The 24,337-nt window shown below is 40.1% G+C and overlaps 1 protein-coding gene across 2 annotated transcripts in view; it reads left to right on the top strand.

Moving 5' to 3' along the window:
* PCSK5 (proprotein convertase subtilisin/kexin type 5) overlaps nucleotides 1-24,337 on the top strand; it is a 258,951-nt gene that overhangs the window by 30,835 nt on the left and 203,779 nt on the right. For both annotated transcript variants that reach the window (XM_074166803.1, XM_074166804.1), the window contains exon 3: nucleotides 21,915-22,028. In XM_074166803.1, the coding sequence (XP_074022904.1) occupies nucleotides 21,915-22,028 (114 nt within the window). The remainder of the gene's footprint in view (nucleotides 1-21,914; nucleotides 22,029-24,337) is intronic.

Genomic DNA, 24,337 nt, shown 5'->3' with positions numbered 1-24,337 from the left:
CCTAACATAGGTTGTCATGGAGAAAAATTGAAATATCGCTTTATCCACAGCATCTTTTCTAGGCCTGTGTATCCTTACGTCTTGTCTCATATGTGTTGACAGAAAAACAAAGAAGTGAGAGAAGTTTGTAGACTGAAAGCAGAGATTGAAAGCAGAGATTAGTAGTATGCATCAAAGCTAAGTGTTGAGTGAAATCTGTTACAGAGGTTTCCAGTCTCTCCAGCTGATATGCTGCTTGTGGTTGGCCTTTGGCAGGGGTCAATGAAAGCATCATACCATGAATCAAGAGCCTTTTCTAGCTCCATAGAGTTTGCTCAGCAAAGTTATTTTGGTGACACTGCAATGAATGAAACAATAGAAGCAGGGGTGAAAAGGGAGTGAGAAGACAGACAGAACTAGTCCATAGCTGAAAGGTATCATAATGTTCTAATTCAACTATTAAACAGTTGAGTTTGTTGCTGGTAGGCCCTGGATTGAAATCAGACTACTACAGAACTTCCAGAGGTGGGAAAAAAGAACTGTGGTGCTCGTCTGGGTTTGCTCCAGTGGTAAAATGAAGAGCAACAAAGTGGAAAAAATTGCAAAGAATGATTGCAACCTCAGTCTTGTAAGTCAGACTTTGCATCAATACAAAGGATAAGGAAAATCAGGTGAAGCTTTTCTATCACTGAAAAGTTTACTTTTCCAATGAAATGTTAAAATTGAAGCCCCTTTGCATGACAATAATACATAGAAGTTAAATGGACAGTATTGATGAGAAAGCTGTCTTTTTGTACTGAACTGTTAGGTGAGATGAAGAGTTTGTAGTGAAGGGCTGTGATAACGAAATTTGTGACTCATATGGTGAAAAATATCCCACAGAATCAAGTAGCATAAATGGCAAAGCAATAATCCTAGAAGAACACAATGTAATAAAAGGCAGATTTGAGTGATAATATATTCAAATTGATGTACATATGAACTAAAATTTATTCCATTTTGCTTATGAGGTCCCCACTGCTTTGCATCACAATGGAGGTCTGAAAAGATGTGGCCCACAACAATTCTCAAAAATGTAAAAATGTTCCGGTAAAGTGTCACATTTACTAATGGGGAAAAAAATGTATAGCATTAGTGTTTGTTTATCAATCTCAACTAAGATGACATCTCATCTTTTTTTTAATTTTAATTAATTTCAAGTAGGTTTATTCGGGGTTTGTACTCCTGGTTGATGGGTCAGGTTCACGCATCTTTGAGAAATGGAAAGATTTCCAGTCTCACTTCCACTGAAATAAGAAGTACAGTTACCTAATTTCAGCAAGATACCCTGCTTGAGCAGGATTTTGCAGAAGTGTCATGCCTTTGTTCCTCTACTCCAGAATCAGGATACCTGGGGAAGCATTACTCCTGACATTTACATTTTACCCAGCTTGATCTAACCACATACAGAGATCTGTATGACGTGGTGATAAAAAAAAAAGGTTAGTACCGGGGTGGAGACGATGAAGGGGGAGCCTTCCCTTTGCCATAATAAGCTGAACAGAACTAGCTGTTGGTAGCAGCATGTGAAGGGCTGGCAAGTGTATCTTTGATGAGACAACGCCCAATGATCTGGGCTCTCTTCAGAGAATAGGAAAGTAATGCCAGAATCCTTTCCTTGTTACTGGTAGGACATTGTAGATGTTCACGAGAGGGCAGAAGGGAGCAGAATTGTAGCAGCCATGGGTAAATGGCTGCTCATGTTTCAGCATGTTTCTATGTAGTTACACCAGTTCATATTGCTAAATAATATCCTGGGTTGACATGGGAGATAGCTGTATAAAGAGTGGGGGAAAAGATGGGTTTCACCGCAAGGTGATGGTCTTGCTTTGGCAAGGAGTGTGCCACTACTTGTGGAGCACCCCTTTGGGAAACATACATTCAATCACTCTGGATCAGAGTGTTTATTGCAAAGAGAGAGGAGAGTTAAAATTTCCAGTGCTAAGATCATCGTCAAGTTGTGTTTTCCAATTATTTATGAACTTAAATGTTCCAAAATTGCAGTATGAGGTTGAATAAGGAGAAAATAAAGCTTTGAACAATTTGGATTTAATGTAGAGGGCACAAAATTCAGCAGGAATGAAGAATGTTGTTACAATATTAAAACCCTGGGCTTTTAAAAGCCGGCATTGTGGACTTAAAGCTTAGAGAAATTCTCAGATGAGAATATTGTTTTGAGTAAGGTTGTTTCATATTGGCAATGCTAAGTGTTAAGTTGTTAAACCTCATTAGTGAATAAAAATATTTTGTTAGCCAAATAGAATAACACAACAGTTAAACACTAGGACCAGGTGAGATACTGATGTCTGACTGGGTAGCCATAATGTGTACAAGCACTCAGAGGACGAAGAATCAATACTGCTCTACTTCATTGCAAAATAATAGGAACTGTCATGCTATTTTCCATGTTCAGAGTTTGACTGGAGATTTAAGTTAGTTATTAAGTAATGCAGTATTTACCACTGTGGACCCTTTATTTAATTGCCTCAAAAAGCTTTTTACATGAGCAATCCTTCCATTGTTAGCTTAGTCAAAATCAAGAATCAGACTTGCTATTTCCAAGGAGCCTGTTGCTGGGTGAGTTAGAACATGAGCTGAATCACAACGTGTGAGAGGGCATAGCAACATCTCCCTTTAGCACCTGCCTCTGGAGTATTAAAAAGTTTCATGTAATCATGAGCAAATAGTCCTACAACTTGGATCTTTTTTCAGAGATTTTTGAGATACAAAGTTGCTGTTCACTGACAGAGTACTGCATTAGGTCTGGCTGTAATTAGCGGTGTTCTAGCTGCTTATCATGTGGTTGTGAAGTTTGGACAAGTTGGTTGCTATTTTTTTGCTAATGGTGGTTGAAATCTGTACTTAGAGGGGTGCCTGGGATATTAGTTTTAGCTTGAACTACACTCTCCATCAGCAAAAATCCCTGGGAAGTCTGTGTTGCTTCAGCAGGAATCAAGAATAATTTTACTGTGGTGAGGCTGCATCAAACTTACTTTCATTTGTGACCAAGTATTGACTGGGCTGCAGTTCATGATGTACCTAGAGCTAGAGGAAAACCACAGTGATAAACCCCAGCGAGTAGAGCAATAGTGGAGTGGAATTGCAGCTGCGTTTTGTAGCAGGTGTCTCCCTTGTCTGCACCAACCCAACGTCTGAAACACTTGAGAAGGTAGGGTGAATCATCCAATCGTTCTGATGAATGGCGACCTAAAATTTGGTGTTCCTTTGAGGCACCTGGAACGGTGTTTGGTGTGTGGATGATACAAAACCAGCTCAAAGCTGAATCCTGGGTAACTGTAACCTAAAGATGAAAAGCTTAATCCAGAGCATGTTGAGACAGTATCATGTGAATATACGTGGCCTTCCCCTTTGTACTATACTGGCCAGATCCAGTGCTGGTCTAACAGGAGATAATAGTTCTTCAGTCAGAAAATTTTGTCATATAATGGTAATTTCTCTTCATTTATCTGCAATAGGTAGAAATATTTAATGAAGTTAATTTTAACACTAATGGGACTGAGGTTTATTTGTGAAGAATAAAAGCCTTGTTAATGCTTAATTCCATTACTATATTAATGAGATAACTGACTTTTTCTGTTAGTACTTAAAGAAACCCTCAAAAAATAATCACTGAAGCTTCCTAGTGGAATTATCTTTTGATGTTTTCTACTAAAAGCAGAAAAATGGCCAGTAGGATTTCAGTGTAATATAATTTTAGAAAAGAAAAACACCCACTGTCAGGGAGTATGAAAGTGTTTCTTGAAAAAAATTACTGTGTTTGATTATCCACACTTAAATTTCCATTTCATCATGATTCATAGATTCATAGATTGGTCCAGGCCGGAAGGGACCTCCAAAGGTCATCTAGTCCGACCTCCCCGCAGTCAGCAGGGACACCCCCAACTAGACCAGGTTGCCCAGGGCCTCGTTGAGCTTCACCTTGAATATCTCAAGGGAAGGGGCCTCAACCACCTCCCTGGGCAACCTGTTCCAGTGTTCCACCACCCTCATGGTAAAGAACTTTTTCCTAATATCCAATCTAAATCTCCCTTTCTCCAACTTAAAACCATTGCCCCTCGTCCTGTCACTGCAGGCCTTTGTAAACAGACCCTCCCCAGCCTTCCTGTAGGCCCCCCTCAGGTACTGGAAGGCCGCTATGAGGTCTCCCCGGAGCCTCCTCTTCTCCAAGCTGAACAACCCCAGCTCCCTCAGTCTGTCCTCATAGGAGAGGTGCTCCAGCCCCCTGATCATTTTGGTGGCCCTCCTCTGGACCTGCTCCATCAGATCCATGTCCTTTCTATATTGAGGGCTCCAGACCTGCACACAGTACTCCAGGTGAGGTCTCACCAGAGCAGAGTAAAGTGGCAGAATCACCTCCCTGGATCTGCTGGCAACACTTCTTTTGATGCAGCCCAGGATGTGATTGGCCTTTTGGGCTGCAAGAGCACATTGCCTGCTCATGTCCATCTTCTCGTCCATCAGCACCCCCAAGTCCCTTTCCTCAGGGCTGCTTTCTAATACCTCATCCCCCAGTCTGTATTTATACTGAGGATTGTTTCTTCCCAGGTGCAGAATCCTGCACTTGCTTTTGTTGAACCTCATGAGGTTCATCTGGGCCCACCTCTGATGATTATCCCACTGATTATCCCAGTTGTTAGCATCTGCCTGAAGGGGGTTTTGTCCCCTCAATATCACTAACTGCATGTGCATTAAAAAGAAATACTGGATTTCAGAACATTCAGAACATTGGTTGCCCAGTCATTTTACAGGATTTCTTGGCAAAGACAATCTCACTGTTAACTTTTGGGCAAGAATTGGAGATTAGTCAAGAGGTTTTAACTGGCTTACTTCCTAATTAGTGTAGCAAATGTTTGAGGAATGAAAAAAACATTATTCAGCAGGATTGCATTCTCTTGCTGTTTTTGTATAGTTATTTTCTTAAGCTGGTAATGAGGTGGGCAGGGAAATTGAAAGACCGCAGGAAGGCAAGGAGTTGGGTCAAGATTTTGACCAGTAGTATGCTGTGAAAAACTTCAGTGCCCCACCCTTTTTATCAAGTTATCGCAACATCACAGAAGCCCTGTGTCAGACCAGCTGTCAAATATCCCATTCCAGCACTCAACAGTATTGAGTGGATTGTTGTAGTGGATTGCGGTAGAGCTGCTATAATGGTCTCTGGACTTCATGGTCAATGACAAAAGCGTTGGCTGACTCTAAAGAGGCAGGAAAGGACTCAGCCATCTCTCAGAGAAGTAGCTAAGATCTTTTGAGACTAGAATATTCAAAATGAGGCAGATCTCATCGGACTCTTGAGTTTGATGTATTTGGGGCCTTCTGGTTTTGGAGCGGTAGAAGCAAAAGACCCTACGCATATGCAGTGGCCTGGGGCTTTGCAAGAGACTCACTCTATCAAGAGACAAAAAAAGAAAAAGAAGTAACCCGTTCTGAATTTTGCAGAATATGTGTTTTGAATATAATAAGTCTTAAAGACTTTTTAAAAAGTTAGGTGGATTGTACCTGGATTGTAGCTTGGAGCTGTTTAAAAACACGGACAATTTTTCTCTTGAGAAATGGTGTTCTTTGACCTCACTGCCCTTGGTGAATTTAAGGGTTGAGCCAATGATACTCCTTGGCTTTTGCTTCATAGTATGTGTTCTGCTGTTAAAACATATTATCTTTCCAGTAAATGTGTTGAGAAAAAGTTAAGATCAGTGGCAATACGTGTGACTGTAGTCTAGATCTTGTTACAGAAATTTGCTTAGGAACTTTCAAAAATACATAGAAATGTTCTTTAGGAGTGACGGAGAGGAAGACTCTCTTCAGGGGATAGATATTAATGCTGTGAAGAGAAGAAATACTTCTGAAAATGAATGTTATACAGTGCTGCATTCACAATTTAAGATTTAAGATACAATAAATTTCTTGAATTTAAGAGGTATAATTAGGGAAAAGAATTTTGTACGTTTTCCTACTGTCACTAGTGGAACTTCAACAAAAACCCTATATTTATGTATCTTAAAGTCTAAATCAAACCTGTTCATATGTGATAGTGGTCACAATTTTTTACTGGAGCTGCAGTGCTAATCCCAGCAATGCATAAATTCAGAAAAGTATCTTACTAGACCTAACTGCAAATTTAACATTGGCTTTAGCATTTGTTATCTTACTTTAGAAAATAAAAGTACTTAGGATACAGATAATTAGTTGTGAATATTTGTTTTGGTTCCTACCTTATATTCTGTAGGTATTAGAACATTTCAGGATACCATAATTGCAAAGTTGACTGTACGTTAATGAAATAACAAAAACAAGGAGGAAAAAACCTCTGTCCTTCCACTGCTTCATCAGAGGTCACTTCAGCACCACAACCATGGAGGGAAAGGTTGGAGAAATGGTTTGGATAGCACGCACTCCAGCACGGTGCAGCACGCACTCCAGCACGGTGCAGCACGCTATGGGAGTCTTCAGCTGGCGATTGATTTGAGCAGGGACTCATGCTCTCCCCATGCAAGCTGGGAATGCTCATCATCATTCAAAGTGAGACCATTAACAGGGGTCATACCATGCATAAGCCAGATCACACAGGCCTATGCACCTTTATTTTGTAAGTACAAATGATACGTTAAAAAAAGCCCAAAGAAAATCCATTTGCAGCCTAAAATGGAAAAGGGTGTTACATTTCCCTCACAATTCAGGAACTGGTCAAGGATTTTGCTTGGCCTTAATGATGACAAAAGCACTTAAAGTAAATCTGTGGGGGGGAAATTTAAACCTGCAAGATGACTGTTTCATCATAGCAGTTATAAACATGTAAAAGCAGAGGTTTAAAAAGGAAACAGCTTGGCAGTCCTTAGCCCATAGGTACTAATAGGTGTTAATAACATTTGAGTTTCTTTACAGTTCCAGTAAAGTAGTACTTGTTCCTGTGTTTTTTAACAGCAAAGCAGGTTTGTAGGTGAAAAATGATAGTGCAACTGAAGGTTTAAAAAAAATGGTAAGGAGAATTACTGCTGTCATTTCTAATCTGTGTTATAAGAACTTACCAGGGATGGTAGGAGCTCTGACAGCTGCACTGGTGTTAATACTAAATGTGCTTTTGCTGTTATTAGAGTCAGTTTGCATTGCTAGTGGCAGAGAGATAGCAAACTGGTGTTTTGGCTACTGGGCTATAAAATTGCTGGATGTCAGAAAGAGTCAGAAGAGGAGGAAGTGGAGACATTCTTGTTCTGAACCAGGAAAAGATGCAGAAGTCTGGAAGAAGCTGATCTTGCAGGGCCAAATGCCAGAGTATCAGGAGAGAGAGATAGAGGCAGACAGAGAGAGAGAGAGAAAAGATTGAAAGAAAACACGTTTTGGAAAGGAGCATCTCAGAGCAGACTGTCTAGGAATGTGACAGAACAGCTTCTGCACACATCTGAGAGGATCCAGCTTCATCTGATACTGATGGTATTGGTTATAATGCAGGATATTCATAGAAAAATGGTTTAAAGGTTGGTTTTTTTGTTTGGGGCTTTTTTTTTACTTTGCCCCTCTTGCATTCGGAAAAATTTCTGGGAGCAATGTATATCCCTGTTGTAATGTGTCAACAGTTTTATGCATCTGTCTGCCTGCTTCTGACAGGCAAGACAATCATGTTTAATGCTAGCGGTTGTTACCTCACTCAGCTATTCTAAATGGTGAACAGCAAGAAATCATGATACACATAGATAACTTCTCATAACTAGTATTATTAATGGGTAATTGGAGGCAGGGACAGGGAGCTGGAAAGATACCCATCCACAAAACAAAGCTAAAGAGTCTGCCCCCCGCCCAACTTTTTGTGTGTAACAACCTTCTATGTTTTAGAATTGTTTTAAAAAGTTAACGTCACTGGAGAGCTGCTCATTTTCCTTGGCTGATCTATTTCACTCTAGCAGATCCTCACCATCCAGTGAGCTGCAAGTTGTAACGGCTCAGAGGACGTGCCAAGCAGCTATGTCCTGTTCACAGCTGTGCTGCTTGAATGTGTGTGGATTTCACCATACGATTTTGCTCCTTCGTGCTTCTGACACCCTACCTGTGAAACGGGGACAATGCTGACAGTTGAATAAAAACTTCTGCAAATGGCAAATGCACAACAAGTACTATGTATTTTATCCTGTGGAATTGTATTTCTCTCGGTGTCTCACAGAACATTTTATGAATACAAACAACACTGTAGCAAAATAAAACACTCATTTTAAATCCTTCCCATATAATCCACTTAAAGCAGTCATATCTATTGGTGTGTTGACTGTTGCTTACATAAGCTGTGTTTAACCTAGATTATTGTTTGATATTATTTTTCCCATTTTTTGAGGGGGAATAAATGCTGTCACTTCCATTGACACTGAAGTTCTAAATAAATATAAATGCCAGAATATCAGTTTAACTTTGCTTTTGTAAAGACTCCAAATTAAAAATTTCTTTTTAAGTATGTTTACCAAACTGAGACTCAATCCACTGTTTCATCAGTAGCTATTATAACAACTTTTTGTGATTGTATAATAAAACCAGAATTTCTGAATTCTAAACAGTTTTCTGTTTTGCAGGGTGTTCCTAGGAAACTAGTTCTCCAAAATACAGTTGCCAGTAGACTCATAGTCTGTAAGACCAAAAGGAAACATTGTGGTCATCCAGTCAAACCATCTTTGACCAGATGTCATATGGCTCACCAGCATTAATTTCTATTTGAAGCAAAGCGTAGCTTTTAGAGATCTTCCAATTTTAATTAAAACACTGTCAACAATGGAGAGTTTCCAGAAGGCTTTAATATGTTCTTTTTTGCTTTATCTGAGGTTATCTAGCTTCAACTTCTAGCCATTTCACATTGCTATTCTATAGCAGTTTGATGACCAGCGAATGTTAGGACACTGTGACGTAAACACTCATAAACTTCCCTTTCCTCATCTAGGAACAACTCCTAGAACAGCTTCCTTGTGGATCTGTTTTTTTCTTCATCATTTTTAGGCATCTTTCCTGGGTCGTTGCTGTGTCAACATTCCTTCCCTTGCCCTCGATGCAGGAAGCTAGCAGTGAGATTTGCCCTATGCAGATGTATGGTAAACTTATTTGTCGTGTTATAAGCCCAAATATGCTTTGATGAGGTAGTCTGAGGAAGGCATTTGGGTAATTTAATGCTGTCACCTTTGTGAGAGACTGAGATTTCTTACTGTCTCTTTTGACTTTCATACTGTCCTGTCAAATAGTAGTAATGTGGTCAGGTGGTTCTAAGCTGTTGTCTGATGGTAATATATGTGTTGTTAATCCACCAGAGTCCAGTTTTGTCTTTCATTCCTTCCCATGAGCAGATAAAGGAACTGAACAGATGATTAGAGATATAATATTAGTGCTAATAGGAAAGTTTATGATACCCATTATAATTTCCAAAGCTCTGAATTCCCTGGCAAGAGCAGACAACTTCTGTAGCACATCCCAGATTTTATCAAACAAAGCTTGTGTTTCTGTATTTCAGAAGATACATGTTTACACATTTGAAGATTGTCTCGATCAGAAGAAAAAAAGTTTTATTGGTACAGAGAGTATTCATAGCCAGTAATCCATAAAGAACCACATTTATATTAGGCCATTTTAAAGTCCTTTTATCCCAACAGAAGACAAAGTAGAAATAGCTCATAAAGATTGCTATCGAATGACATAAACATAGATAACAGAAAATTTGGCAAGACTGTAGAGACCACACTGCAACCTCATATAAATGAGGTCTGATTGGAGACTGAAAAGCTGCATGCCATTGAAAAGTCTATCCCATAAATGATAGCCATGGAAATAATGTTCTTTATTTTCTTTTTCTCAATTTATAATTTGATGAGTGTTGTGAATGATGAGTCCAGAGAAATGAATCCATAACTAAGTGACTGTTCTTGGCACCTTTCTAATGTCAGAATGTGCACAGAGACTGTCTGGGAGTTGCAAAGCTGAGATGTTGCCCTTGTTTCAGCCAGGATTTTAAAATAAATAAAAGCCGTAACCAGGTTCATTAGTCAAGCATCACTCCAGCTTTCGTGTGGTCTTACTTGCACAAATTAAGAGATACTACTTCTCTGGAAGCACTGTCAGCAATTTGTGAGGTGTGAGAATGGTACTTCACTTGAAAAAACATTTGCTTTTCTTCAGCCTACTGAATGTAGGAAAAGGAACTTCAGTCTTTTTTCATTTGCCTGGGGGTGGACTGCAATGTTTCCTCAGGCTGGCTGTATGTGTCTTTCACAGCTAGGTCTTTGCAGACTATCTCAGATGGTGGTGATGATGATGTTTAAGAGCTGCAGCAATCAATATTTTAATAGCAGCAAACTTTACTGCCAGCTGCAAGAATGGAGTTCAGGAGAGAAAGATGTATACTGCAGCTTGGGTCACAGGAAAAAGAGAGATTAAGATAGCAATGACTTAAAAGGACACAATTTTTTCCCTTTTCCCTTTTTTTGTGTTGTTCTTTTTTTTTTTTTTTTTTTCACTATAGCTTGTGCCAGAGAGGCAATGCTAACGGTTCCTCTCTCTTGAAGTCATAAATCAGAGACAATCATGCTGGCCATGAAAGAAAGAGGAGTATTTATCAAGTTGTGCTACAAAGGCATCTGAAATGCCAAATAACTGGTGAAATGGGGTGGTGTAAAATATGCCACCGATACTTCCACAAAGAGCAAACCCCATATTTCAAAACTCTAAAACTGAAGCTTGATATAAGCACTTTTGGCTCAATTCTGAATTTTAAATACCTATTTCTAAGTATAGGATATAAAAAGGGTAGATTTGGAAAAATATACTGATCCTTTTCTCATTATTAGAAATATACTAAATGGTAGTGATACAGGCCCAATCCAAAAAACCCATATGGGACCAACTTTTCCTGTGGTTTAAAGTACTCTGATCAGAAAGCTGCTTGATTTGATATTTTGTATATGCTTTGTGGTTGAATTTTTCCATGGTGAATTTATGCAAAAAATTTCCATGTTGGTAAAGCATCATTAAGCAAAAGTGGTAGAACTACGCTAAGCAGTAGGTGATAGTTTCTTCCTTTGTAGAGAGAAACATTATATAAGGACAATTTCAAGGGGATTTTCGTCAGTGAAGAGACTACTCAAGAGGAAGTATTTGCTTTGTCAGACCAGTATACTGGATATATCCAACAGTCCACTGTTGGATATTATATATCACTTAATTATGGAATACTTTTTGTGTCCCACTAATTCTCAGTGGATTTGTTGGACTGCTGTGAACATCTATGGCAACAGAAGCCATGGCAAATCCTTGACTTAATCAACACCTTTGGAATTAGAGTGGTATTTTTGATGTTTCAATTTGACCCTGTGGGAGAGATCTGTCTTCCTAAGAAGTTATTTAGTAAAAGATTTAAGGCCATCTTACATTAGCACGTGCAGATGTCTGAAGGACTTAAATGATTTATAACAAGAGTTGTAGGACTAGCCTAAGGATAGAAAAAAATCCATCAGAAACTTCTACAGGTTTTTTTTTAATATATATATATCTCATCATTGCTGTAGTAATATAAACATAAAACGTAAGATGTTTCAACTGCCAGATGTTAGACTGCAAAGCTAATTAAGTTTAGAGAACTTAAAGTTTTATCCCCTAGCGGATACTGGATTTAGCATCAGCCTTTCAGTTTATTAAAAAGATGCATGTTTAGGTCTAAGTTACATGGAGTTAGGACATAACAGTTTGAGTTTGGAGTGATAATAATACTAATCTTCATGGTGTATTGAAATTCTAGATGATTACACTGTCCCAAGATGATTACACTATCCAACTGTAGATATACTAACATTGTATGTAATGGTGTAAGGAGCACTTTAGGTACTGTACCAAACAGATGTGTCAATTAGAGGTCTTTTTTTAAATTGTGTTGCCTTGTAGCTCTTGAGTGGTTACGAGGTGAGTTGTATAACCTGTGGCTATTAATGATAAAGTACCTTGTGTAAACATAAGAGTTGCTTTTAAGCTGGTGCAGTAAAGATTTTCCCTCACTTTTCCAAGGCTGAGTTATTTTAGAAACTGAATCAGAGCCTCTGAGCTGGTTAGGGCACTACAGGTCTGAGAAAGGGAAAATCCCCAACTGCTTAAGACATGCTTCGCCTACAACAGCTGGGGCTGGTGCTGCTGGAAGCCACCGGGCAGGAGCCCAGGCTCCCTGGAACTTGTTCTCAGCTCTGCCACAAAGCTGCTGTGTGAATTTTTATCCTGTAATTTTGAACTGCTCTGTGGTCTGCTGTGGTACAGCATGCAAGAGGGGAGGTTGGGCAGAGGCCGTGGCCACGTTCACTCAGCAGTTGCTACAGTCACACCTATGAATAGAAAAGCTGCCGAAACTTCCCCAAGGAGAGAAAATGTGGGTCTTTTTGCTTTTCATTGTTCCCTGCTTTTCCAGTGGGACAAGAGTCCTGGCCAGCAGCAGACACGCTGAGCTTCTCCAGAATTTCAGTGTGGTGCTTGTCCTTCCCAGCAGCTCTGGCTGGTAATAAACTGCTTTGGGACAGAGACTTTGCATTTCTATCTCCAGCCGGGCTGTGGCCTTTTCTCTTCCCAACTTATTCCTCTACAGTCTGGCTCCTAAAGCAGGAAGAAGACTTTGCTGCTACGCACAGTTGTAGGCTGATAAATATTGATATTTGTGAAGAGCTCTGAGCTCTGGGGGTGGGAAGGCAAAGGATGTTTCGGATATGTTAAAATGCACAGCTGTAGATCATTGTATCTCATGGATGTGGAAGTATAGCTTTAGTGCTACAATGGATCACTTGTATGTAGCAACGTAGGTGGAAACCACTTAATTCATATCAGGATTGACTGGTTTCTCTGCAAAAAAATGTGCGTTGAATTTCAGCTTTGTTCCACGGATGAGACTGCGGTAGCTTGCCCTGCTGTTGTGCAAGATGTGTTTCTTTGGGCTTAAGTGGTAATTTCAAGCATTCTTTGCTGCCTTCTTTCCTCCTCTGCTTTTCTTTTTTCTTCCCAGCCTGTCCTAACATCTGTTTCTTTTTTTATCTTGCCTTTTTTCAGAATGTGTAGCATAATTATGACAACTGCTTTGATTGTGGATTGTCATTGACCCTTGCTGAAGAAGCACTTTGTCAATCAGCAAGAATGCATCACTTAACACTGCTGGATTCACTGACTTTTTATCCAACTTTAGACCCCTACAGTTTGTGAAACGGTATCTGCAATAATTTTCCATGCTCTTGACCTATGTCAACAGCTACTTTACCCAACTGTCTTCATCTATTTTTATGGTGCAAACTGGCTGCTGCTACTGCAAGTCAGAGAATACTGATAGGTTAGGAAAATAGCCTGGTGTTAAGTTATAATTTAAAAAACCCACAAAAATTCTTGTTAAGCTGAATAGTCCAACTTTTGGGGGGGGTCTCACTTTTGTGACTCTACACGTGGACGGCAGGAGGTGCGCCAACAGTCTTGGTCACCCCCTCTGCATTCCTGAGTAATGGCTTGGGACTCAGTTGTTCAGTAACCAGGATATGACCCTTGGTTACTGGTAGATCCTCCTACACACTTTAATCCTAGATTTATTGACTTTTTGTTTTCATTACAGTGTGAAATGCAAAAAGAGTGTTGTCAAATGATATGCTTAAGTAGAGCTTGTGTCATGGAAAATTTCTTGATGGGACGACTAAGATACATACTGGTTTTGTAAGAATCTTAGAATCATAGAATGGCTTGGGTTGGAAGGGGCATTAAAGATTATGCAGTTCCAACCCCCCTACCATGGGCAGGGATACCTTCTACTAGATCAGGTTGCTCAGAGCCCCATCCAGCCTGTCCTTGAACACTTCCAAGGAGAGGTCATCCACAACCTCTGCCTTTAGCAGTAAGACCAGGTGTTCTCTGAGTACCCAGCCCCCTGAGCTGGAAGGCAGGGACAGGAAGCAGAGTGAAGCCCCCATAATCCAAGGGGAAATGGTTAGCAAACTGCTACAACACTTAGACACACACAAGTCTATGGGGCCGGATGAGGTTCACCCAAGGGTACTAAGGGAGCTGGTGGAAGTACTCGCGAAGTCATTTTCCACCATTTATCAGCAGTCCTGGCTAACCAGGAAGGTCCCAGTTGACTGGAGGCTAGCAAATGTGTTGCCCATCTACAAGAAGGGCCAGAAGGGGGATCCGGGGAAGTACAGGCCTGTCAGACTGACCTCGGTGCCTGGGAAGGTCATGGAACAGATCATCCTGAGGGCCATTACGTGTCATGTATGGCACAGCCAGGCGATCATGCTCTGTCAGCATGGGTTCAAGAAAGGCAGGTGCTGCTTAACTAACCTGATGAGCTTCTATGACAAGGTGACCTGCTTAGTGGATGAGGTAAAGACTGTGGATATTGTTTACCTGGACTCTAGCAAAGCCTTCAACACTGTTTCCCACAACATACTCCTACAGAAACTGCCTGCTCATGGCTTGGATGGGCGTATGCGTCTCTGGGTGAAAAACTGGCTCGGTGGCTGGGCCCAAAGAGTGGTGGTGAATGGAGTTAAATCCAGTTGGTTGCTGGTCACAATTGGTGTTCCCCAGGGGCCAGGCTCAGTACTGGGGCTGGTTCTCTTCAATATCTTTATCAATGATCTGGACAAGGGGACCAAGTGCACGCTCACTAAGTTTGCAGATGACACCAAATTGGGCAGGAGTGTCAACATGCTTGAGGGTAGGACGGCTCTACAGAGGGATTTGGACAGGCTGGATCGATGGGCCAAGGCCAGTGGTATGAGGTTCAAGAAGGACAAGTGCTGGGTCCTGCACTTGGGTCACAATAACATGTGTGCAATGCTATATGGAGTGCAGTACAGGCTTGGGGAAGAGCATCTGGAAAGCTGTCCGGCAGAAAAAGTCTTGGAGGGCTGTTGATGGACAGCTGGCTGAATATGAGCCAGCAGTGTGCCCAGGTGGCCAAGAGCATCCTGGCCTGCATCAGAAATAGTGTGGTGAGAAGGACTAATTAAGTGATCGTCTCTGTGTACTTGGCACTGGTGAGGCCACTCCTCAAATACTGTGTTAAGTTTTGGGCCCCACACCCCAAAAAGGACATTTGAGGCACTGAAGCACATGCAGAGAAGGTCACCAAGGCTGGTGAAGGGTGTGGAGCACAAGTTTCATGGAGAGTGGCTGAGGGAATTGGGGTTAGTTAGCCTGGAGAAAAGGAGTCTGAGAGGAGATCTTATCGCTCTCTACAACTCCCTGAAAGGAGGTTGTAGCAAGGTGGGTGTTAGGACAAGAGTAAACAGCCTCAAGTTGCACCAGGGGAGGTTTAGATTTAACATTTTGAAAAAGTTCTTCACCAAAAGGGTTTTCAAGCATTGGAACTGCCTGCTCAGTGAAGGGGTTGAGTGACCATCCCTGGAGGTATTTAAAAGACGAGTAGATGTGGCACATAAGGACATGGTTTGGTGGTGGACTTGGCAGTGCTACATTAATGGTTGGACTTGATGATATTAAAGGTCATTTCCAGCCTAAATGATTCTATGATTCTAAGTCCTCCACAGGACTGCTGTCAGTCTACTCATTTCCCAGCCTGTATCCATGTTTGGGATTGCCAGGTACAGGACCTTAAAATTGTTGATCTTACGCACATGGGATCACCTCTTTAGCCTGTCAGGGTCCCTCTGGATGGCATCCCTTCCCTCTATAGCAGGAACTGTAAGAACAATTTTTCTCTTATGGCCTATTCTGGGCCAAGTACAGTTTTGTGTTCTCGGAGGGCACCAGCCTCACTCTTATCCTTTACCAGCTGGGTCTACAAGAACTCACGTGTATGTGGGCATTGAGGGTCTTGAGGCAAGCGAAGAATGAAGTGTGCCAGAGGCAGCGTGAGACCATCTGCACAGGGAGGGAGGATGCTCACCCAGATCAATTCCTCGGTAGACAAAGTCCAAGTATAAGTGCTGCAATGCTGTCCGGTGTCAGCTTTCCACATACGAGTGTCGCGCCTTTTGCTGATCCGTCCTGACTCCATAAAGATTCACTGCTTGCTTGGTGATACTTTCCACATCCCCTTTCTGAGTTTTCTCTCTCTTTTTAATCTACAATGTTCCTGTAGCACCTGCTTTCTTGTTATCTGAGTAGGAGTTTCTAATTTTTTCTTACAGGTATAGGACAGATTGAAGTGGATGATGGCAGTACAAGGGATAAAGCCACGATTACATTTGGGAGTGCACCTTCAACAGCTGTTTTGCACAAACTGAAGACCCACACCTTCATATTTAATTCTGCAACATAAAAAGCGTAGATTGTGATAAGAAATGTCTAACCTGTTTCAGAACTAGGCTGGTTTTTATCCCGTGCATATTTTCCTCAAAATGGAAAGGATTACACCTTCAGCTTCCCTATAACCTCTGCTTTATAGTAATGGCATTTTCACATACTGGACTTGACACATTTTTAATCAATTTGAAAATATTTATTCAAGCAGACCCTCTGATCATATATTTGAAAAAGTACTCTTCCACAAGAGTGTCTAGTGTTTGTATGTTAAAAATCACACCGCTTTGAAAAATTGCTAGATTATTTTTTTCAGGTTGTTAATTTTTTTTTCCCTGTCTAAAACTTTTTTTTTCCCACAGTTTATTACACTGGAGGAGGTATTACAGCAGCATACTTACATGGGACTCCTTTCTCAAGAATTCTATTGAATCAGTGAGAGTGAAAATGGTAGAAAGTAGTTTTGTTTCAAAAAGAGATAACGTTTCATTAAAATTTTTAGTACTTAAAGAGAGTAAAAGAGTGATATGCTTGAATTTGCTCAGAGCAGCTTTTATGCCATAGCAACGTTCCATGCAGGTCTGTGAAGAAGAGCTGCATCGTGCACAGAACAGCCCTGTGAGTGCTGAAGTGAGGAGACTGGAAATGGTGATTTTTGTAAAATAGTTTGGTCTCCAATCTGGCTTGGCTTTGATTTCTAGACATTCAGGAAATGGAACTTTCGAAGCTGAAGTCAATGGGAAAATGTGGAGTGTTCCCCCTCAGTAAGTGTGACTTTATGGAAACATTAAAATGCACCTCATTGTTTGCATAGAGTCTCCTTTTGGCAAGAAATGGGAATCTGTATAATCAATTACTCTGGAGACTTCCCTTCAAGACCTTTGGGTTAGAAAGTGTAGACACTTTTAAAAAAAATATTCTTGTACAAATGAGCTCTTTTCATACAGAATTAAACAAATCCAAGATATACCAGGCATTTGTCAGTGACATGTGGATGAAAACCCATAAAATACTTCTAGAAATATATGTCAGAATACTAAAATAACTGCTGAGTCTTGACCTTGTATTCATTAACATGACCTAGTGATTGTACAATTTAGCTTAAACTGGCAAGTTTTTCTGTTCACTTATTAGAGAAAAACCCCAAACCCTATAGTCCAGTGGAGTAAACAGTGGACTAAAACTCTTCTATTTATATAACAGTGATATTTTCTGTAGACCAAATTTAATGCATTGACTTCTCAGATGAGAAAATTGTCTTCCTGTGATGGTTTTAATTCTATTCTAGCTGGCTATATCAGTACATTCTCAGAATAAAAACAATTAGTAAGCAGATCTCAACAAAAGGCATTTGCTAAAAATCTTCCAGGCAAGGCTGTAATCAGGACTGTGATCAGGCATATTGTTATGTTTTAGGTAACTCTGTCTAGCATACCACACTGTCTACCTCATAGCAATGCACAGTCACTCACTGAGAATTTTGACTTCCCCCTTTCACTGATGCGGGTATCTGTATTAGTCAAAGTAAGTCATAATGTCTTACACCAGGTTTGTCTAGCTTGGAGAAAAGGAGGCTGAGGGGCGACCGTATTGCTCTCTGCAGCTTCCGGAGGAGGGGAAGTGAGGAGGGAGGTGCTGATCTCTGCTCCCTGGCATCCAGTGACAGGATGTGTGGGAATGGCTCAAGGCTGCGCCAGAGGAGGTTCAGACTGGACATTGGGAAGCATTTCTCTACCGATATGGTGGTCAAACACTGTAACAGGCTCCCTAGAGAGGTGGTCTATGGCCTGGGCCCGTCAGTGTTTAAGAAGCATTTGGACAATGTCCTAATAATCTTTTAACTTTTGATCAGCCTTGAGGTGGTCAGGCAGTTAGACTAAATGATTGTTGAAATGGAACTGAAGCATTCCATTCCATTCCTTTCCATTCCATTCCATTCCAATTAGAGAGCTACCTGCAGTTTTTTCCCATATACATACTCAGGCAAGCATGCCATTTACCTCCTCTGTATTTGTATGAAATCAAATGACTAGTTTACTTATAGTAATTTTATGCATACATAAAATTGTCATTAGGTCTTATGGGAAGACAAGAAATTATGTTTCTTTTTCTGGCTTTGGGTCTAATCACGCAGGCTGCATAGCCCCTCTGCAAAATTACTCTCTCATATGTTTTTCCCTGACTTTGCTAGGAGCTGAGACTATAGGAATTATGGGCCACATGCAGTGTGTAATAGGGGCAGGCCCTGCAACAGATACATAATCTGAAGCACAGTCACTTACTTTTTTTGTTAAAAAGCAGTAGACGAGATACAGAAAAATATTTATCCATACCTCACCTATACTACAGTCTTGCGGATTAACTCAGTTGATACAGGCTCTTGTACAAATATATGCATGTACATAAATTCCCACATATATACAGAATTCTTTAGGTATCAAATTATTGTTCCAGTAAACTGGAATTGTACAGTGACACAGTGTTTATGATTGCTTGGACTAAATAACTGTCTGATAAATGTTCTCGATAATATTGTCTGGAGTAAAGGAAACAGAGAAAAGGAATTAGTGGGCATTTTTTGAGGCATTGATGTATGCATGCATCAGTCTCCACAAGAACTAAGCTCCCTTTATGTTTCAGTGTTTTTAATGGTCAGCAGATACCTCCAGCTGAATAGGCTGTAAATAAATGGAGACAACATATTTTCACAGTGAATAATAAAGAGTTTTGGAATTTGTCTTGTCAGGAAAAACCCTTTCATTTGTCTGTATAGAAAAGGTATTAAGTTGTTGATGTTCTGGTTAAACTTATGTGTTGCGCAGGCTCCAGGACTGTTTTACAATACTCTGTCTCCATTTACAAAAGAAAGGTGTTTTTCAGAAACTTCTCACAGTTGCTAATGATAGTTCTTATGGGAGCCTTGATGCACAGGAGTCCTTAGTGCCAAATTAGATGCCCTGGGTCACTGATATACAGCTTCTCTAGGGAATAGAAGTGTTGGTGACTAACTTCTTCCATTAATGTTCATGCATGTAAATCAGAGGTAGCAGTGGTAGAAAGTTTAATCCTATTCTGCTGAGTCTATCTCATTGTTTTTTTATTTTATGGACACTTTTACAACACTATTAGATCATCAGATTGTGTTGGTAGTAGGCATTTGTAACTCCTTTCTGAAGACTCAAGATATAAATGAGTTTTTGTAATGAGTTACCATGCATGGCATGGTGTTCTCTGTGTGCTCTTGGCCTGTGCAATGTTGAAATTTGTTGACTTAAACAACTTTCTCAACATGGTAGCATACTCGTGATTAATTCCTGCAGATAAGGATGGGTCAAGATGACAGTAAAAGCTGCTGCAGCATAGAAGCCTGAGGCCTCTCACTCAGTTGAAAATGTTTCTAGCACCGAGACCCAAATCTCATAATAAGGCTTGAAAGGTGGATCTATATAAGCCCTGAAAATCATGGTTGCTTATTCAGACCTGTTGAATGAAGCCTTTTCATTGTTGATTGCTAAATACTGACAATGAAAGAAGAGAGGTCCGTGATCTACAGCAATCCAGCTGCAGAGCCAGAGATAAATGGTACATAGGATGCCTCTCAGTTGGCTTCAGATGTGTTGGGAGGTCTGGGCTACCTGCAAGGAAAGACACTTTGAAGAAAAACAAGTGTCTTTTGTGAGGATCTGGAAAAGAAAGCATATATTAGCAGCCAGTGGCAATGAGGTAGGGTTCATTATAAATCAGCCTTTTTTGTGGAGAGATCTAGTTAAGACGTTTGTTGATCCCACTTGAAAGCAGGCATAAAGCCTAGTGCTTATCAAAGTCTTCTGGCTCTCCCTCCTTTGGTCTTTGCCCAGATATGATCTGTGCATCTTACAGGCCTCCAGACTTTGTTTCATCAAATGGCGCCCAAGACTGATTAGCTGTCGACTCTGGCTGAAGGGACCTCTGGATCCTGTAAGATCTGAAGGGGGCAGTCAGCTCTTGGCTTCTCAAGAGTGCATCCACCAAGATGGATTTCAGCCTGAGCTGAAAGAGGAGCACAGTAACCAGGAGAGAAAGGCACATTATCAAATTTCTCAATTCTCTTAGAAGCGGAAAGCGATCTATGCTTGTTCCTAGAAAATTTGACAGAGAAATGGATTTCAGTGTCAACACAAGCTGAGAGGCTGTATTCTTAAACTGCATAATTTCTGTTCTTCTAGAAAAATACTCTTGACCCTGAAGTTAATCCTTGGGAAGGGGAAAGATTAATTTCTTCTTTATAAAGAAAACCATGAAGCCTTGGCAACCTCCTAGGAATCCTCTCATCCTGAATTCAGGGATGTCTTCCTGTATTTTCATCTGACCAAGAAGTAGAGGGCAGAGTGGTACGGTAGAGGTGGTAGAGATAGGCGTGGTATGGATCTCAAGCAAAATTTTTGTTGATGTCAATGGACCTGTGTGTCTAAGGATTTGAAGTCGAGTTGTGGATGCATAGTAGAGAGATCAGCCTGGTGAGGGAAAACATTAATACCATCTCTGACAAGTGACAAAGAAATACGTGAGGTGAACGTAAATTTCTTTTACATATTTGTATGTTTGTGTACATACACAGATAGTCATAAACAGCACAAATAAAAGGTGCAGAGTTGCCTGCTAGTAGGAAATGGCTGTCTTGCTTGAAGAGAGGTGAATTGAATTTTTATAGTTATATCCCATGAAACAATTCAGCAGAAATATGAGCTGTCAGGAAGCTAGATGTGTGTAAATATAACTTGGTTTTCTCTGTGGATAGTTTATATTATTTACATTTATAGAAACAAGCTCCCATTTAGAATAGCTAATGCAGAAATAACTGTGGAGTCCTGTTTGCTCTTAAGTTGATGTCACTTTTGGTGTCACCCGTTCTGGATGTATCATGAATCTTTGAAGAGGTGTCAGACAGACAAGAATATAACTATCAGAACTAGTTTTTTACCCCTTATATTTATTTTCCTGTTTCAAGCACTTTTGTTGTTGTTGTTTTAATTTGACCTGTTGCTTAGTACCCAGCTGTTTCTCCGTGGGGAGAACTTAGTATAAAATAAAGTTCCAGAGTGCCTGGCTGAGAGAATCTTGACAGAGTAATTTTGCTAAAAATACAGTTTAATTTTGTTTTTTCACTTCAAGTGGTGAAGATGATTTAGATATTGATTAAGCAAAAAAATATTTTGCTTATTTTTCTGAATGTTTTCGTTTTCAGGAAAAGACTTAAATAAAAATTAGAAAAAGAAACCAAAACACAAAAAAACCCCACTGTGTCAGAAATTTAATTATTTTATCATTGTAATATACTGTTACATTTTGTAAATTCAAAAGAAACACTAGTCAAATAATGAAAAATAATAAAATAATAGCACTCAAAAGACGATAGCCAATGAAGTCCTTCTAGCAGGGAATTTAAGTAGTTGTTCAGGGAGATTTGTAACACTAACTAAATTGGATGTATTCCTTAGTGAACAGTATGCCAAGGTGAGCTGTGCGTTCCCATTGCCAAAATGAACTCTTTAATATGAAATATGTCTTGGACTATGGTAATGGGAAACTTCCCAAGATTTCACACATTTATTGATAATCTCCACGGAACCCTAACACTTTCCATATGTTTTCCTGGTTGGCAGGTGGAGTGGATACAACAGCAGGTGGTTAAAAGAAGGATAAAGAGGGATTATAAACCTGGTGGTACCCAATCCACTTATTTCAATGATCCCAAGTGGCCAAGCATGTGGTACATGGTAAGTACATACAGGATCATTGGCTCTGTTTCATGTTAGCATTTGGTTGTTGGCTGTGGTATTTTGAAAAGGGGCAGAACGCTATGTTCAGAAAAAGCAAATTTTGGGGGTTTTTATGTAACTAATGAAGGTCTGTAATCTCCTTACAAGTATTATAAAGAATTCCCAGTGGGCCCTGCAATAGGAAACATTTATTAATGCATTCATTCATGAATGCTTCCTATTGCAAGATGTCTTGGGAATTACTTATTAGAGGATAAACTTTCAGCAATGAGGAGGGAAGGAACTTAGCTACAATCCGTGAGAGCAGTGAAACTACTTGTTTTCAATATCCCTAATTCACTGTCTCCAACATCAATGTGATGAAAATTTCTTGTGTCTGAAACAGGAGAAAGGAGCCGCAAACACTGACTGTTGATTGTTATCGTTACACACTTTTTAGTAATGAACAATTGCATTGCTGAAATAAATGGATTGTTTGTGCTCTTTCCTGTCTGATATGAGTTGCATGTTTTCTGAGAAAAAAAATTTTTTTTTTTTGCCTGGTACTTACAGTTAAAGCCTGGAGTGAAACTATTAACTATTTTTTAAAAGTCTTAATTTTGCCTAGCTAGGTGCGAATCATAGAATGGTTTTGGCTGGATATTACCTTTAAAGTTCATCTAGTCCAACACCACTGTAATGAGCAGGGACATCTTCAACTAGATCACGTGGCTTTAGATCCACATCCAACCTGACCTTGAATGTTTCCAGGGATGGGGCACCTACCACCTCTCTGTGAAACTCTGTGCCAGTGTTTCACCACCCTCATTGTAAAAAATTTCTTCCTTATATCTAATCTGAATCTAACGGCTTTTAGTTTAATACCATTACACCTTGTCCCGTCACTACAGGCGCTGCTAAAAAGTCTGTCCCTATCTTTGTTGTAAATCCCTTTTAAGTACTGAAAGGCTGCAATAAGATCTCCCTGGAGCCTTCTGTTCCCCAGGCTCTACATCCCCAGCTTTCTCAGTCTTTCTTCATAGGAGAGGTGCTCTAGCCCTCTCATCATTTTTGTGGTCCTCCTCTGGACCTGCTCCAACAGGTCCATGTCCCTTCTATGCTGAGGACGCCAGAGTTGGATGCAGTACTCCAGGTGGGGTCTCACCAGAGTGGAGTAGAGGGGCAGAATCACCTCCCTTGACCTGCTGGCCATGCTTCTTTTGATGCAGCCCAGGATACTTTCTGGGCTGCAAGTGCACGTTGTCAGCTCACGTTGAGCTTCTCATCTGCCAGTACAATGAAAAGATGTATTTAGTAGGCAACTGAATCCAGCTGATGTGTCTCCATTTTGTTTGATAAAAGACATGCTCCTTTCTCTGCTGTCCTGTTGACTTCGTTCTAAATCTCTACTTGTTGTTTTCTCACTACATCACCTATGTTGCTGACAGTAAAACACTCAGAAGGTTTTATGACTTGGTAGGTTGAATTGCTTCAGACAGGGAGGAGAATATGCCTTTCTGGCAACAATATGTAAGATAATTTTCCTGTAAGTAGATGCTGTCTTTTCAGGTATTTTGTTACTTTCAAAGCATTAGTTTAGTATTTCAGGTGAATGAACAAGATTGTCCTAACACAGCTTTAAAAATATTTTTAAGTTTTTATTCATTTCATTCTAGCTTATAATTCATTGTTGCATACATTTTAAAACGAAAAATGTCATAGGTAATTTTTAACTAACAGTAAACAGTTGCTATTAGTAAGCTGAGTCAGAAGTCCTTATCTTCACAGATATATCATATGAGCATGTTGTCAGTCAGAAAGTCTAGTAGCTTTGCTATTCGGTTTCTTGAACTCATGTGTTTTAGTGAGAGGCTAAGTAATAACTTTACTTCCAAAATTCCTCTTATTTTTATTAAAGAACTGCATTATTGACTCTTCTTTTCCAATGGAAAAATTGTTCCATGTTGGTCTTTCTGAGCTATTAGAGATCTGTCTTTCAGGAAGTAACTTTCCTCATACAGTAGAAATCTATTTCATTTCTGTTTCATCACAGCACTGGGTTGATGAAGCTAAGGGTTTTTTTAGCAGTTCATTGTCCGCTTTGAAAACAGCTTTTATCCAAAATGTAGTTCTTTTCAGTTGTTTGTGAAAGCTGTATTATTGTGGATCATGGGATCATGGCAGGTCTTTTTCCCACTTTATTGAAATGTATATACTTGTCTGTCTCCACTAATATGTATGTTTATTCAGTTTGCTTATCCTATAAATATGTGTATAAGGTGACAGATGGATTCCAATAAATGGCAGAAGATCATGATATTGTGTCC

Source organism: Numenius arquata, chromosome Z (genome assembly GCF_964106895.1).
Source record: "Numenius arquata chromosome Z, bNumArq3.hap1.1, whole genome shotgun sequence".
NCBI classification, from domain to species: domain Eukaryota; kingdom Metazoa; phylum Chordata; class Aves; order Charadriiformes; family Scolopacidae; genus Numenius; species Numenius arquata.
This window is presented reverse-complemented; position numbering and strand designations above follow the sequence as displayed.